The sequence below is a fragment of the Cygnus atratus genome, chromosome 18 (assembly GCF_013377495.2).
Source record: "Cygnus atratus isolate AKBS03 ecotype Queensland, Australia chromosome 18, CAtr_DNAZoo_HiC_assembly, whole genome shotgun sequence".
NCBI classification, from domain to species: Eukaryota; Metazoa; Chordata; class Aves; order Anseriformes; family Anatidae; genus Cygnus; species Cygnus atratus.
Genome location: NC_066379.1, coordinates 9,269,646 through 9,287,276, shown reverse-complemented (window position 1 = coordinate 9,287,276; position 17,631 = coordinate 9,269,646). Strand labels below are relative to the sequence as shown.

Here is a 17,631-nt window from a genome sequence, read left to right as displayed (position 1 = left end):
AAACCTAAAGCTAGATCAGTGAGATATCTGTTCCATTAATCTGAGAATATTTTGAGAACTTGGGGGATAGCATTGGCACAAGAAACTCTCTGGATCGTAACATTCATGTGGAATTTTTTTGTTGGAAAAGTAGCACTTTCAATCATCAGGTGCTGTCAGTATCTTTGGTCTCCTACATTCCCTGCAGTTCTTGGCACTTTGCAAGGCTCCCTGACCTCTGTTCGCTGCAGATCTTGCACAGATCCTTTACTGAGCTGCTCGTCTTAAATTCTGCTGCTTGGCAATCCTACTCAGTGAAGGGGAGCAATGACTAAAAATGTCGATTTCCCTACAGAAAATTGTGAGACATCATGGGACAGAAACATCTGTAGAACATCCAGGGTACAGACGTTGTAATGCTTGCACAAAGCCAGAAGGGAAGAAAAGAGCATTTTGCATCTGGTGCATTTGTCTATCCAAGTGCAACATAATCTAGGTCATTTCTACAAACCTTACTCAAGAAAGGACATCGTCCTGACCTAAATGGGATGTGCATTGTGTCTGTGAGATGCTAATGAGAGCTAAAGCCCCTCTTCTCTCACCCTATTAAATACATACCCACTGAACAGGACTTTCTTAGGTGTCACTGATGCATTTTGGATATATCAGTAAATAGTCTCAAGTCATGTAGTTGTATTTTAAAAATAAACAAATAAGTATAATCAAATACTACACATCTTTGTGTGCATGGCAGTAACAGTTATCTTGCAGCCAATGCATTCTGTATAGTGACACAAATGCATGGATTCTTAATTAATGCTCTAACACTTGCAATATATCACAGGATTTTCATTGGAAGGGGGGCAGCCTGTTCAAAAATCTTTGAAAAATCTATAGTTCAGCAAGTTGCTTTGTGAAAAACTATGAAACTACATTAAAAAACACTTTTAATGAAAGCAATAAAATGTCCAAATACCTACTAAGCAATGAAATACTTTATTTAATCCCAATAGTTGTTTTTTCAATATTAGCATTGCAATGAATGTCTGACACTAGCTATCCTTTAGAAAAAGATCACGTAGCAAGAGTACTATATTTAACATAACCTGAAATACTTTTGTCAAATCGTATCAGAATTATTGAATGCTACGTCCAGAGTGCACCGCAAGACCCCAGAAACAAATAACCATCACGTTAGGAAAACGTATAGTAACCTAGAAATATGTGAAGCATGTGAAAAGTGGCTTTGTATTTTGTTTTTCTATTCAGTTCAGCAGTGGCCAGGTAATGCTGCAATATTTGCAAACCATCAGCCATTTGCTTTATATAGTTGGTTTTGGAAATGGATAATGACCTGACTATGTGAATTTACAGCAGACTGAAACTTTAATAATATGACCTTCAATTATTAAAGCTGATTTTTCTTCTTCCCTTTTTTTTTTTTTTTTGATGCAAGAATCAGGACACCTGGAATGTCTTTGAGGTGCATGTGAATTTATGTAACTATGATAAAACAGCTTTTTAACTGTTTCAGTGCAGCATATATAAACCATAGAATCAGCAGGTATATTGTGTCTGTGTTTTGTAGTAAATTAAGGTTAGACTTGTTTTAAATTCTCTTTGCTTGAAATGCTGGGTAAGCAATGAATGAATCAGGGCATTATCTCTTGTGCTCTAGCTATACTGTAAAGAAAGATTCTTTACTAACACTTGCTGTGTTTGTACTCAACAGGCAATTGCACAGGAAACAGATGTAATCCTGGCTGAGGAAGGGGCTTGATCCCAGGACTTCTCCATTCCCAGGTGAAGTGACGTTGGAACAGTGGTGCTACTGCAGCAGGAACCATTGAAAATTTCCACCTGGAAGAATCTGGTGCTTAAGACACGCTTTGGGAGGAAGGAGATGTGAGTCCACACATTCCCAGTGTGGGGAGGGTACGCGTTCTCATTTTAAGGGGGAGAACTTTGAGAATCATATCCCACTTTCAAGGCCTTCAGTGGGAAAAAAAAAATCAGTTCCTGCACCCAGATTTGATTTAATGAGGCCCAAGACCTGAGCTCAGTCAGGGCAGGACAACTCTGGACATGCTAGTTCAGTTCTCCATTGTGTGTAACTCCAGAAAGTAAACCTCCTGGGCCATGCAGAAGATACATTATAAACTCTATGAAACATATAACCTATGAAACATAGGTCATCTTTTAATCCCATGTCTGGATCGTGTTTCATAGCCTGGATCCTAATCTATGACTACCTGTATGATAATACTTTACAGGTTGCCTCAACAGGAAGAAACCAGTGCAATGACAGGACTGAATGAGTTGCATGCAAACGTATAGAATATTAGTAAGGTTGTTAGTAAAACATAGGTGTGTGGTTTATTAGCACAGTTTTCTAAGGTAAAGTACTGTGGCAACCTTCACAGCTTTTCTGGGAGCTTTTCCCACCCTTCAGAAGCCCCTTTCACACTTGTGCTGGGCACTGCAAAAAGCCACCTGAGACTCAGTGCAGCATGGTGCTCACAGGAGGTGCACGCAGGGTTGGGAAGACTCTGGAAGGAGTCACCTTTCCTCCAGGCTGAGAGCTGAATTAGGCCACACAGTGAGAACGCAAGGCCTTTTGTTGTTGATGTTCAGTTTTGAGAATGGCAATTAACACAAGCGCTAATTTTGAAGAAGCACTGATAACGAGTCAATCAGTCCAAAGTTTACAGTTTCCAGGGCCAGCCTGTGCCACCCTACCTGTGCAAAATACTGCCCCAGACCACAAACACTCCCGAACGTGGCTGTACCTGTTTCAGTCCGGCTTTCAACTCACAGCCGTACGCTCGTTTCCCATTTGTACCTTTGACTCTCCTGGCCCAACCCCCCCCGCAACTTCATTATCAACTTCCTCCTCTTTTACTTTTTTTCTCCTTTTTTTCCCCCCCCTTCTCGCCTCCCTCCTTTCAGGCCGTGCCAGTTCACCCGCTCCCCCCCGCCGCCCCCAGCTCTCCCAGGAGGAGCGGGCGGCTTGGTGCCACCCTGCGCGGCCCCCCGCCCTCCGCTCACAGCCGGGCCCCGACAACGAGCGGGAGACGGGAGCGACAACCCCGGGCTGCCGGGCCCGGCGGGGGGCGGGCGGCCTCCCCTGAGGGCAGGGCAGGCCGGGGGAGGGAGGGAAGGAAGGCGGCCGTCCGTCCGTCCGTCCGTCCATCGGTCGTGCGGCTCCGTCCCCGGCTTTGTTGAGCTCGCCGCCCGGGCTGCGGGCTAGGGGGCGGGGAAGGGAAGGGAAAGGAAGAGAAGGGAAGGCGGCCGCGTCTCCTCCTCCTCGGCCCCGGCCCCGCTCATGGCGACGCTGGGCACATCCGGGCTTCTCCTCCTCCTCCTCCGGCGGCCGCCGCTGCCCTGAGCGCCCAGCCCGACTCCATTAACGCGTCCCCTCCCCCCGGCCCCCGTCCCGGCCCCAGAGGCAGGGGCAGCCCCGGGCCGGGCAGCGCCGAGCCCGAGCCGCGGCCGGGGCCATGTCCAACCCGGGGGCTCGGAGGAACGGGCCCGTCAAGCTGCGACTGACAGGTGAGGCTGAGCGCCGCGCCGGGGAGCCCCGGCCGGGCCTGCCGCCGGGGCCGAGCTGGGCCGGGGGGGAGCGGGACGGAGCGGGGGGCTCGGGGCTCGGGCCGCGGGGAGGGGGAGCCCGCGGTCCCCGGGGAGCGGCGGGGAGAGCGGCCGGGGAGCAGGCTGCGGGGAGCTTCCTCCCTCCTTCCCTCCCTCCATGTGTATTTGAGGTTGAACCTGGGGTTGGAGGAGTCTCAGGCCTCAGGAGGGGGGGGGGGAGAGAGGGAGAAGGGGGACAATTAAAAGAAAGAAAAGGATTAAAAAAAAAGTGAGCTCTTCCTTCTCCTTCTACCCTCTCCTCCCGCTGCCCCGCACCGCGGGGTCAGCGCCTCGGCACCGAAATGTCTCGGCGGGGCCGGGGCGAGGGGAAGCCGGGGGCTGCTCGGGGCTGCCGCAGCCCGGAGCTTCCCGGAGCGGGAGAGCCGGGGCCGGGGGAAACTTTGAGGCAGCGGGCAGCTGAGCCTACTTCCCGGCTAACCCCGCTTTTTTTTTTTTTTTTTTTTTTTTCTCTCCCCCCTTCGTCTTCTCAGTGTGAACTTGAAAGAAACTGTCACACGCTTTGTTTTGATTTCTTTGTTTGTTTGTATTTTTTTCAAGCCAACTTCCTTAGTTGAGACTGTGTACTATTCGTTTGATATAGTGCCTTATGGGGCCAGCCCTCTTTCAGAAGACATCTAATAGTCACTTGACCTCTAATATTTGAAAATATCATAAAAACTGATCATCTACGTGGTGGTGGGAAGAAAAATAAGTTATTTCTATGTATTTAAAGTAACTTCTTTTACATATAAGAATCCAGGTAAATAGGTTTAGAGGAAAAAATACTGGAAGTTCTACAAGAGCTTTATTTAAAAAAAATACAGACTGCTTTATAGAAAAGAGCTATCTAAAACCATTGTGAGTCCCCTACCCTCCCACTATAAGATAAACCATATTTTGTGTTTTGTGAGAGCATGAAGGTAAGCAATTAGAAGATAATGGGTAATGCTGCAAGTACTCTGGTCTGCAAATAGTGTATTTAGCCAGCTTACCAAACAAATGCGTTAAAAAAAAAAAGAAAAACACAAAAAAACTGAAAGAATTAATCTATTTTTTTTGGTGTATCTGAAATACTTCTAGTTTAATGTCTTAATAAAAAGAGGTGGTTTCCCACATATTTTTCAAAGTATGCTGTTTTTATAGGGAAAAATAAAATGCATCTACTTATGTTTTACTTTGAAAGTACTTTGACTCAATTTATAGTCTAGTTTTCATTGAGATTTGTGAGTATCTATATATTACACTTAGAAATAGAGCTCTTAAATTAAGCATAGCTGGGACTGATGCAGGGAACAGCACTGCCTTGTTTTTGCAGAGTGTTTTGTAGCTTTCTCTTCAGGTTATTGCTTTATTGATGCAATACTTTAATGCTTTTTTTCCTGAGCAGTGAGTGCTCAGACATGCTTATCTTTGAAACATTAAAAAGTAGTCTGGAGCCTTTTGTAAAAGTATGGAAAATACCGTTCACGCAGTTGTCTGTTTCACCTTTCTATTTTGTGTTCTTTTTTGTTTTATATTTATATTATTTTTATTAAGGATTAAGCATGTCATCTAATCCTGTCTTTGACAATATAAATACGTTATAGGGAATGTGATTGTGAGCCAGAAATAGGCTGTGGTTTTATATATTGAAGAGACTGTGTAGTTGAGCAATCACTCCCCAAAAGAAGCAGGTATGTTCTTGAGGAATGTTTCTGAGATTTTTATTGTTTTATATTTTCGGAGGGATGGATGCAGGCAAAATTGTCTTTATAGGGACTATGCCACATTTAGCAGCTCTTTGCAGTTGCTGGGTACCAGTTCTGCCATTTGGAAGCTTATACGAAATATTAGCCTATTTCTCAAGTTAGAAAGACTTGAGGTATTTTATGCTTTAGCTAACTGTATGTTGTTCCATATAAAGTCATTTGTTCTAAGGAAGTTTTACATGTTTAAGGAAAGCTGTTATAAGTATTTAATTCTATTAATTGAGCTGACATGTTGTCAGTTCTTGCCTAGGAATAGTTTTAAGGGTTCTGTGTGGTTTCGATTACCCTGTTTGATTGGAAAAGCAGTTTGAGAACTCTTGAATTCTAAAACTGTTTGGAATTAAAAGAATCTGTATATTTCAGTGTTTTTAAAAGTTTATTCTTAAACTTACAAATGCTATATAATCTTAATTTTCTTTGGCTTTATGACACTAGCAGTCTTCTGTTTTGGCTTGAATATTTATAGGATTAATTCTGTAAAGGTTGTGTAATACTTATCTTTTCTGTTCATTATCTCTAAATTAGATGGTATAGATTAAGAATGGGTTTCAAGAACTGGATTCAATTAGCAGTTTTTCAGGACATAAACATTAAAGGTTTAGATGGAAAACATTGTTTTGACTGACTGGATAAATGACAGGGTAATGTTTGATGTGAGTCCAAGAACTGATCTGGAGCTAGTGCCCAACTTCTCAGTCCATCTTGAGGAGCCAAATAAAATATTTAACCTAGGCCTCATTTTGCAAAAAAGGTTGATTCTTTGTTGGGACCTTAAGAAAGTTCTGAGAAATGTTTGGCATACCTTTACACTAAGTGTTTAACAGTTTATTTAGGTCTGGGTTCCATAACAGAGAAAAACCACAGCGGTGGCATGCTTCTAGTAAGTTTTTATTTAGTTTACAGTGCATCTGTGTTATACGTTTCTTCAAAGATTATTCTTCTGCTTGTAGTCTTAGTTGTCTGTTGTAAATATCACCCACGTCTTTAGTGATGTGTATGTTGATGCATTTTGCACAGTCTTGAGCTATAGATTATTGTTAAAATACAAAAATTATGTCTTCTGATGAAACTTCTAGTATGGGGGTGTAAATGCTTGTTTATGATTAAAATATAGGCAGCGTAATTTAAATTAGCTAAAGTCTAGAATCGTGCTGGTCTTCTCCAGAATTTATCTTAGCAGCTTGTAATAATGTTATCCAAGGAAGCTGTAATGTAAGGAAAATTCCTTCAACTCTGGATTTTTTTTTACTGCTATTTTATCTAGTCCAATTTTGAGTATATCTGAATTCAATAAAAACTGCAAGTGCAGTCATCCCCTTCCATTCTTACTGTGATTTTTGCTGGTGTTTTATTGAATTTGTGGATTTGTAAATATACTATACCCATTTCTAAAGCCACCCTCAATGCTGAAGACTACATTAATCTCATGTTTTTCAAACCAAGCAATGACCATTGCTTTCAGTTGCTCAGTAAATATTGTATGTCTTAACCTGTGAATTTTCTCATGTTGAACTAGTTACATCTGACTGCTTTCACTTACAGTGACAGTTATCTGAATGAAGTCTGTAAGGCTGTCCTTATCAAGTAGAAAGATAATTTCAAAGTCACTTTGAAATCTGCGAAGCTACGTGAATACTAAACTATATTGAGTAAATAAAGGCTAATGCATAATTTAACTTAGTTCAGGTCTTCCAGCTAGCATTTATTGTCAGAAGAGTTAACAAGCGAAGATACTCTTATAGCTACAAAGCACAGTTACGCTGTACTATACAAGGTTGTAATAAATATCCCACAGATAGAGTGGGAACGGGCTGGGAAAGTTTTGTTGGTAAAGAGTCAGAGGCAGGCCTGAAGAGCTGTTAGATCCGGCTTTCTCCTTACTGTAGGCTTTCAGGTTGCCTGGCAGAGTTTGCTAATTGAGGAAATAAAAAGCACTGGATCTGTGTGTTGGAGAAAATGGGTAACATCTCATCTCCTTTCTCTCTTGTTGATTTTACTGTATCTTAATTTCTTACAGTACAAAGGTGGTACTTTACCATAAGGTTATACTATTGAAGGCAGAAAGTGCTACTTTTTAATGAGTTCCTAGGAAGTCTTTCTATGATGCTAATAATAATCCTTGAGAAAGGTATATATTGGTTAGATAAAAAACAGAATATTCTTCAGGTTTTGCAACATAATGTAGAATCTCCAAACCTTTTAATTTTGTTAGAGGCAGGGCTGAGGTTTATGGATAGCAGAGTTTCATTGTAGGAACAGTATTACTGATGGATGGATAAAAGTAGTATTTTGAGTGTCAAGGCTGTGGTTTTGTAGTTGACTTAAGTGGTAGTGCAAGTCTAGATCAGCTTGAAGTCCGAATTCTGTTTCTTTTCTTTTAGTAGACCCTGATTTTGCTTTCCTCCCCAGTCTCTTGTGTTGACTCCAGCAACTATGTAGCTAGCTATGTGATGAGCTGAACCCTAATCCTACCAAGAAATGTTTTTTTTTGCGGTGAAGGGATGTGCCACGAGAAGCTGAAGAGAGGGCAGGACTGCTGCTTTGACCAGCAGCCTGTATTTAGATGGGCTTTAGTCAACAGTAAAACAATGGGGTTCCTTCACTTAAGGTGTATTTGACTTAATGACTTGACTTACTAAAAACTAGCATTTAAGAGATTGGAATCAATAAATTACATAGTAGCTGCATGAAACTAGTCCAGTCATTACAAAGTCAATAGGCATGTATCTAGTAGTAAGAGTGTGTAGGGGATGATGGGTGCTCCATATTTTCATTAAAGTGTTAAGTGTGTGTTTTGTATGTATATAGAGAGATACACTTTGTGTATGTGTATATATATAGTATGTAGTTGTAGATATTTATATACATATAAATCAGACTGTAGAATTGCAGTAAACAACTGAGCAGCTGTATAGAGCATTCTCAACTGCTTGTTTCAATGGGATCAGCATATATGACAGTTTTATTCGTCTGGATATGAAATTAGGTATTTGTGTTCAAGGATATGCAATGGGATATAGTGGCAAAGATCAAAAAGGATTCAGAGAAGGAAATCATAGTAGGAAAACCATCCTACATGAGCTTCCAGTTAAAGGAGTAAGAAGGCCCAATATTTGTCCTTAATTGTAGAATCAGGAAAGCATCGAGTGAAAGCCTAGTGGAGGATTTATGTTTGTAGGTAATGTCCGAGACATATGTAGGAGACGTATGGGAAATCCATCCCTAATGTTTAGAAAATAACAAATAAAACTGGGAGGGGAATAAAATAGAATTTCTGGGCTGGAAAAATTGTCACTAGTTTTCAGAATTGTACTTTTCAGTTACATTTAAAGAGCTTAAGCTATACCATAATGTCTGTCTGCGTAGCTGAGTAACTGAACCATTGGTGACAAATTCTTTTCTATTTTCTTTTTTGCTAATTACTGAAAATCTGATCAGGCCCAAGATGAAGACATTTTATCTTTGTGTCCTTAAGGTGAATGGGTTGATCCCTAAAAGAAGACAGCTTTTAATGTTTTGTTCTATCTCATGGCCTTTGAAGTGTATCCTTATCCTTGCTTTGCCATCTTACCTGAAATGACATCTTGCCATTGGGCCACATCTTTCTTGCATGTGTTTGAAGATGTGGGTAATTTCTTTGGGTGTCTTCCCTCCTGTCATCGCAATAATGAGATGACCTGACTTCTGACGCGACTTCATGGCACGTGTACGTTGCTATACCGGCTGTTTTGTGCATGCTTTATTACATAAAATTTGAGCGTTCATGACACATGTGGTGTCTGAGATCATTTTAGTGACTTCTGAGAGGCTGGTGAAGATTAATGTCAGTAATATTAGATAATGCATACAGAAGCAGCTCCTGTTTGTTTCTGCTATTAGCAGAGCACGTTTCCTCTTGGGGAAAGAGGATCAAAATCTTGTGGGATGTTTGACGATAGCGTATTCAAGGAAGCAAACTGTTGACTTTTTCTTGCTACTTAAACTTTAAATACTCTCAGAGAAAGTATAGATAAGAATGCTTGTAACTTTAAAGAAATCTTCATCTGTAGATAACAAAGCTCAGGACTAAATTGGCTAAGCATTATCATCTCAGTTTAAGTGGGGAAACTGGCCCAGAATGGAGAATTGACATGGTTAAGGTCATAAAAAGGATAAAGCAGGTAAAGCTGGGATTTAGAGCCATTATCTTTTGACTTTCTGCCCATGGACATGGTTCTTCTTGAATGTAAATCCACAGAAAACGTGGTTCTGTTTTGGGCCTTCTGGGACTATGCATTTGGGGTGATTCAGGGTCAGTTCTCTCTCACACACTATATTTGTGTTACGCTATCAGCTGTATTTTAGCATGCTGCAAGTTCTTGGCAATTACTTTTTTCTACTTCAAACTACTTAAGAGATTTTTTTGGTTGTTGCTCAGGGAAATTAAACTAAAAGGATTGATCTCTCCAAAAGTGTGTAAAAGTATTACTCAGCTTATGTGTTACTCATATCTTCAAAATTCTGAAAGTGACAGAAAAAGCAGTACTTCAGTTTATATGGCTGTATCCTGTCATTAATTTTCTGGAAAGACTCTCGATCAGTACGTATTTAACACAACTGACAAGGATTGTTTTCTTGCAGAAAGGGAAAGTCGCTCCATCCATGGCTTTGGTGGTGTCATTTGCTGCTGTTCAGTGTGTACTTTCTATAATGAAAAGTTGTTTCAAATATGCAGAGCACTTACAAACTGTTATTTACAGGTCACAGTAAAAATATGTACCCAGGTTCTACTATTCCTGCTTAAATTAGCATGTGTGGTGCCGTATTGCCACAGAGAGCAGAGTGACAGTGCCATGGTGCGAGCACTCCCACCCGCAGCACCGTTTTCAGGATGCACGCATCTCTCTGTTCCATGCTGTGCTGGCACAGAGGATGGGCCGAGGAATATATCCGAGTTAAAATCAATCTCTTCCTCTCATCCCTCTTTTTAACTGGGCATAGAGGAGGTCTGTTGTGGGTGGGCTTGTGTGTGGGTGAGCAGTGACTTAAGCCAGCCAGGTGCTTGCGGAACAGCAGGCTGTTTGTGGGGCTGGGGGCCTACCTTGCCCATCGCAGGAAACAGTTCTAAACCAGTGACATACATTCATTTTTGTTCTGCCTTGACCCAGATTTTAATATTACTAATGCAGTTAAGTGGAGTCAGAACTAATTATATCTGTAATGATGCTTCTTTTTAACGTACCTAGCTACTCGATGCGGAGTTTGGTGAATAGGTGCATAAATAAATGCAATTATAGATGCAATCATGCTCGTATTTAATTGGAGGTGAGAATCTGCATCAGTAATAGTAGGGACGTTTCCTGAAAACTTGAGCCAACATGGTGATTTTTTTAATAATACAAATAAAGACCAGGCTGTGTGCTTCTAAAGTTGCATGTGGCAAAACTGCTACTTTGTGCAAATCGTAGGAGCGATAGATGGAGTGTACTCAGTAGAAGTGTGCTTCATTTGAGTAAAAGGTAGTCTGCTACGTGCAAGTGTTTTCACAGAAAAATGTAAATGTACTAAAATGAATCATCTTTCTTGGTGGGGGAAGAAAGATATATCTGGGTTAGAGTACTTATGAATATGGCTTGTTTAAAAAAATAAATACATTCTTAAATGTGTGTTTAAAAGAACTGAACATGTCCAGGTAAAATGTATAGAATTACATTCATGCGTAACTGCCTGAGATTAGAAATTTGTCATGTTAATTATGCCAAACATTTAGGTGTCCTTATGGCAAGTAATTTTTCAATTTGACTCTTAACAGACATTTTTTACCCTTTTATTGTTCTGAAGCAATTAATTTTATGATGCACATAAATCTTGCTTTTCAGAGAAAAAGATCTTACCTGCTATTTTCTCTGACGGGTTTATTAAAATAATGTTTTATAGAAAACTGTATGCAGGGCTAAATGGGTAGTAGCATTGTGCCTAGGTGTAGAAATGTTAAGGTGTAGTAATAGTAAGGTATCCTTTTTGTTGTTGTTTAGCAGCTACCTAAGTACTTCTGTCGTGGTTTATAAGAGGTGATATCAGATGTGATCTAAGAAACTTTGTGAAAATGGAGCTGATGTAGGGTAGGCGTTGATGGTCATTTGGAGCGGGAAAACATCACTGATAATGGTGAAACAGGACAGAGAGAGGCAGAAGTGTTCAGGAGCCAGCCGGAGGAGCTGCACTGACAGAGGGACATGAAGGGACAATACGGTTTTGTGTTTTTTTAGAGTGGAAGCAGAAAACTAAAGTAGGGTCCTGTACTTGGGCTAAAGCATACAGAAATCTCCACTGTATTTCATGCTGCTGGTTACAAATTCTGCTCTTAGCCATGTAGTAATGATTGCATTTTGATCATGCTAATATTCAGGCATATATTTTAAGAAAGACACAATATATTTATGTTGTGAAGTACAACATCTAATTGGTGTGGTGGACCTGGGCCTGCAATATGCTGGAGAGCTCTTGCTCGGCTTTACTTGTTAAGAAATTAAGAAAGACTGCCACCTTCGAGCTGGGGCTCACGGTGTATGAGGTATTAAATGACCAAACTTCAAAGACAGGTATAATGTATGTTAAAGTAGAAATTTTCTAGAACTTTTATTTAGAGAATTCTAGGAGGAAGTTAACAAATGTTTTATGCTGCTATTACAGAATCTTCCTAGTAATCAAAGCCTGTGAACAACTGTAAAAATTCTAAGTGCTGTCTTTCAGAATTTCAAATGGGTCATATAAGTAGTGTTCCCAAATGTCTAATCAGCAATTCTGGATGTTCAGTAAAGTACAAGGTGTTAGGAATCTGGGTGAACAGAATCTTCAAATGTATATATCACACGTTTTTGTAAGAAACGGTTGGTAAAGTGTGGATTGGGGAAAATTGCTATTGACCTCTGGTCAAGCTAATTAATGCTGCTGCACATGTGAAATGCCCATGTGTTCTTATAGAAGCAAATGCCATCTGTAAATTCAAGATGCCAGGCAATAATTTGGGCATGTCTTAAATAATTGGGTATTTGTTAAAAAGTTGAAGGATTTAAATTTTTGTGATTGTACTAATGCAGGATTGGCTGAGATTTAGCCTGAAGTTGTGATGTCATGTTCCATGGTAGCCTTTTTTGTGAGACTCTTTCACGTTTCAGATTTCTACTTAAGAACTGGGTCAAAGGATGATTTAAAATATTGTTGGTTTCTACTTAGTTCTGCAAAAAGGGATAGAGAAGGCCTTTAAGGAAAAAGCGGCTTACAGTAATTATCGGTGGTACAAGCATCATACCTGGCTTGTCATGAAATAGTTGTGTAGTTTCTCACCTCTCCTTAAATTGTCTGTTCTTGCTGTTCATAATGCCCTCCCCATACCTGTCTTAAGGAGGGTGGTAAGAGAAGCTTAAAATTTCTGTAGTCCTATTTAAGACAAAGTTTTTGGTACCCCTCCCTAACAGCAAATGGATATTCTGCCTGAGGAGCTTCAATATATTCCTATTTACCCATGTCTCACTTGCTTCTGTGGCCAAGAGATCATGAAGAAATTTCTATTCATTTGTGAGATCTGAATGTGGCATTGTGAATATGTGCCTTGGATTTCCTCATTACAATATTTATCATTTTTCCTGAAAGTTCCTTTCCTCTGGTGAATTGTTCATCCTGTAGAATAAGTCAGCTATTTCCTGTGTATCAGTATAATGTAACTTAATCTATGCAGGGATAGTGCTTTGGACCCCTTCAAAAGCTTTATATTTTGCGTATGTTTGTTGAAATTTAGAAACTTTGCTCTCCACATTTAAACAGTTTGTAATGGTGTGGGCCAAGACTGGAGATTTACTTGTGTTCTGCACCCGCCTGCATCACTCTGACGGAGTAGCAGTAGATGGAAAAAATTGGCCCTGGCCAGTTTGACCCCTGTGAGTGTTACATCCGCACTTGAGCAGTGTGGTGAGTAGGAGCGACGGTTACTGCAGTTGCTTCTGCCTCATGTAACTTGAACACAATTTTGAGTTGCTTTGTCTGCATGAGCATCTTTGCTTTTTATTCACTGTCAGTGGAATTCAGAACTATAGTTGAACCTGTAACACCAAGCTGAAGCCCGTGACACCATCTATAGTTGGCACTTCTCATTTTTTTCAGTTGCTATTAAGTTAAGCAGCCTGTTAACAGACATTTTTCATGCTCAGTGGCTAAATTAGGCTAGATTTATTTTGGGAAGTGTCTGTCAAAATCCAGCCTATTTCAAGGAGATTAAAATTTTGTGTCTCACATCTTGTATTCTTGGTCAGGACGTTATCAAACAGGGCTCTGGTAGTAGGCAGATGTCTTTGAGTCAGCAAAGAAGTGGTACCTGATTCAGCAAAGCTGGGGACAGGAGTTGAGCGTGCAGGGAGACTGCCTCATCCTGTTAATGCTAACCTTGGTGGTGTGAAGAAGGGCATAAACCAGAATACTGAGGGTTCAAAAGTTGGGTGAGGGTGGAGAAGAAGGGCGTAACCTGAAACAAGGAACCACCCGGGGCTAATGGACAGGAGGTGGAGACTGATTTTGGCAAGACGAGAAGCTGGGAATGTTTTGGTGCCCGGACTCTAAGGTTGCAGCAGTGAACAAGACCCAGGTTTGCAGGGACAGCACTAATTCTCACGTTTCTGAAGTTTTGAATGCTTGGCTTTGTAATGCTGCTTCTACGATGTTATAGTTACGGATTTGAGTATATGGCTTACAAGAAGTTGTCCTCTATAGCAGAGGTGCTCTATAAGAACTAAAGCCGTGTAACGTGCAAAGAGTGCAAGCAGTTAAAGGTAGATAGAGGACAGAAGTTGAAGAACAAACAGGAAGAAAGAAACTCCACACTCGTCTTCAAAAAAATAAAAGTAAACTCCCACCTGTTACTTTGCTCTGTGTGTTCATCACCTTGATCCTATATAGAAGAAGTAGGGAATTAAGGGGCCATGATTCATAATATAATTCTAAGAAAAGCTTTCAGATAAGATCAGGAGTACTTCTTACATGTAGAACAAAAGGAGTTCTTCAGCTTTTAGCTGAAACTTTTTTTTTTAAATCCTTGATTCTAAGAAATGATGCAATGTCATGGCTACTTCATTAATGCTAATATTTTCTTGCTTAAAAAGGCTCAGAAGACTTTCTATTAATTCATATGTGATAATAATTGGGTTCTGTAGATTGTGATGTTTCCTTGTGTAATCTACATGGCACCTATTTGCAAAGATTTTGGAGTTACAGATAATATTTTTTTCATCTAACGAGTTACCTGCTGATGATGAATTAATTGCATGGAAGATTTGACCTTTTTTTTAGTTGTCTTTCTCTGTCAATTTGATAATTAATGTATTTGTATTGACTCTGAATGGTTTATCATTGATGTTCCCTGATGGATTTTGCATTTTGTGTAAAGATTCCTCTATAAAAGAGGGGGATCCTCTAATTTTACAGTGTGTCGCCACCAGATTTGTACAGGACCAGCTTGCTGTGATAGCTGATTGATATAATATACTGTGCTTTGCTTATAATGAGCAGCCTGTGCTGTGAAAAAGTTAGATCTTTGCTCACATTATCTATTTAACACATATACATTTTTGAAAATATTCACAGTGAAGGAGGAACTCAGAAATTAAATGTAGGGCAAGTGTATTTCTAGCAAGAGAGACGCGTTGTGTTGCACGTTGAATATCTTTTAGAGACGTCTTCCGAAAATGGCTATATATAGACAAAGTGAGGAGAAGTTTTAAGAATGATATCAGATGTATTTTTTTTATTTAGTTAACTAAAAATAAATGAACTGTTAGAATGTGAAACTGCTGTGTTTCACTTTAAGTAAACTTGCACTTAACCTTGAAGGTCTAACCATGAAGAAAAGCATCTTTTTTTTTTTAAACTGTTTTCATATTTGTACAGTATTACTTGTTGATTCCTACAGTGATTCTTTTTTCTTTCAGTGTTTAACTGATAAAAGGTCAAAACCAAGTCTGTCCTATGAAGACCTATTTCCCGAAGTGTTGCTCTTTTTCATTTCTTTGTGAGCTTTGGGCAATTATCAAGATATTAAATACTTGATATGTTCATCTGATCCCCTTTTTCATGTTTTAAGGTCTGTGAAAGCCCTAACTACTTCCTAGGTAATTGTTTAGCAATCCCTGTGATGTCTTGAACTTTCCAGAGCTAGAGGTCTGTTTCATTTTCAACTATACTGCATGCATCACCTTTGTGCTGAAATAAGTATCTGTTTATCAGTTTAATAGTGAGTTGTCAGCTTTTGAGAGGTGAGCTGTATCTTTGTTAGGAATATGAACCTAAATAGCTAAAGAATAGGTGCAGTTTGTATCAGATAGGGTGTTAACAGTACGTTATGGAATTACCTTTTTCTAACCTTGTTGTTGTTATTTGAACACCTACTTATTTTTTTAAGGGCATGCTTTCTTCATTTTATTGGGATGTTTTTTAAATTTCTTAACAAAAATAACTATATTGTAAATATTTTAATTATAGTGAACAATTTTATTGTTTCAGAAGTAAATGAATCATATATTCTGGGATATTTTTTCCTGGCAAATATTTTTCTTTAATGATTACTTGGGGCTAGCTTAAATTGTACAGATGAATAACACTTGAAATACAGTATGATTCATCATTGCAAATGCTACAATGAGGAACCTTGTAAAAATATATACAGATCTTTTGCCTTTTATTTGCAAGAACAATACCTTTACGGGGACTAGACTGATTGTAGCTGTTGTAGGACAATGAAACAATAGTGCTTCTCAAGCGCATCCAGAAGTGGTGGCCAGTTTCTCTAACTAAACACCTTCATTTCTCTGTATGCTAGAACCAGCATTCTCAGAAGTGTAGTAACTTGGTGGTCTGCCTCAGGTAGGTCTGTAGAGATGGGGGGTTATTGTGTGAGCATGACACAAAAAAAAAAAAAAAAAGTCCCGGAATTGGGACCTTGGACAATAGTTGTGTCCACAGCCATCCCAAGCTCTTGTTGCATCTGTCACGTTTTTTTGTTGTCTGCGCATACCCACAAAGTAGTGTTGGTTGCCTGTAGGTGGGCTCGCGCTAGATATAACTACATCATAGCAATCTTCTGTAGGTTTGTTAAATTGCTGTCAGCTGCTCTGAATTATGTTTGTTTGTTTTTCCATGCACCCATTTTTAGGAACTTGCTACAACTTTTCTCACTGTGAACATGTGGTAGCAATGCTGTTTGTGCCCTTTGGTGCACTGCTCCATGTTATCTGTAATGTAAAAGCAATCTGTGCCAAGCTACCTGTAGTGTAAATGGGCTGCAGTTCTTTCCTATGTGGAGGTAGTGCTCTTAATTTCTAATATTTTACTATTGCTTTTTTTTTTTTTTGCTGTCTGAAGTCAATCAAGACATTGGCCTGTTTTGAACGTTGTATGAATATTTTCATCAAGAAAAACATTGGTGGGGATCCTCAGCTAGTCTACACTTGTAGACTATTCTTATGTATTTAATGTATTTTTATGTATTTGTAGCAAATACAGTTTAGTTTTGCTAGCAAATGTAGCAGGAACCAGCTCAAAGTTAACGGCCGCTGTGTTGAATTGCAGTTTCTGAGTTGTCTTGAAAGTCAGTCGCAGGTGAAGGAGTTCAGGTGCAGCTCCTTGGGTGTTCAGCAGGCATTCATGGAGCCAAATTTAAATGCTAGAGCTGAGTAAGCAGTTCCATGGCCCTCTGAAAATAGAAGAGAGGAATGTAAATACTTCATATTTTCTTTTTAGTGGAGTGGATGTATTCTTGTATTTTTGTTGATTATGCTGATTTAAAATATTTGGAAGAGTAAAAGTATCATAATAACATCTAATATAGACATGTATACGCAGTAAACGTTTTGAAGTGCAGTTGGAATGCTGGGCACCTGAAAAAGAGTCCACTTTCTGCATCTGCAAAACTGATGTATGTAATGTAGAATGTAAAGTTCTGGTAGGGTTTTTTGTTTTTGTTTTTAGGAATAGAAGTGTCATACACAAATTGTTTTTTCATACGTTTCTAGGTAGGGTGGGTTTTTTTGTTTGTTTAAAAAAAAGAAAATCTCTTTAGCCCCTACCCTACCCTTCCCTTTTAAGCTGCTGTCCAGACAAATATTTGTAAACAGAAAGTAAAGCAGTTTCTTCTGCATGCACAAAGCCCTGGGGAAAATGAGGAAATGTTTTAGTGTGTGTGAAAGCTTTTAATACTTTCTTTTGCTCTGATTTATCTTTCAAAGAGATGTAGAGGTCTGCCTAAAAAACT

General features: G+C 39.7%; 1 protein-coding gene across 3 annotated transcripts in view; it reads left to right on the top strand.

The window, feature by feature from the left end:
* Positions 1-3,152: 3,152 nt before the first annotated feature.
* Positions 3,153-17,631, top strand: part of SMURF2 (SMAD specific E3 ubiquitin protein ligase 2) — a 65,388-nt gene continuing 50,909 nt past the window's right edge. For all 3 annotated transcript variants that reach the window (XR_004780575.2, XR_004780576.2, XM_035558981.2), the window contains exon 1: positions 3,153-3,531. Coding sequence is in view for 1 of the 3 variants with exons in the window: in XM_035558981.2 (XP_035414874.1) it covers positions 3,480-3,531 (52 nt within the window). In the remaining 2 variants the exon portion in view is untranslated. The remainder of the gene's footprint in view (positions 3,532-17,631) is intronic.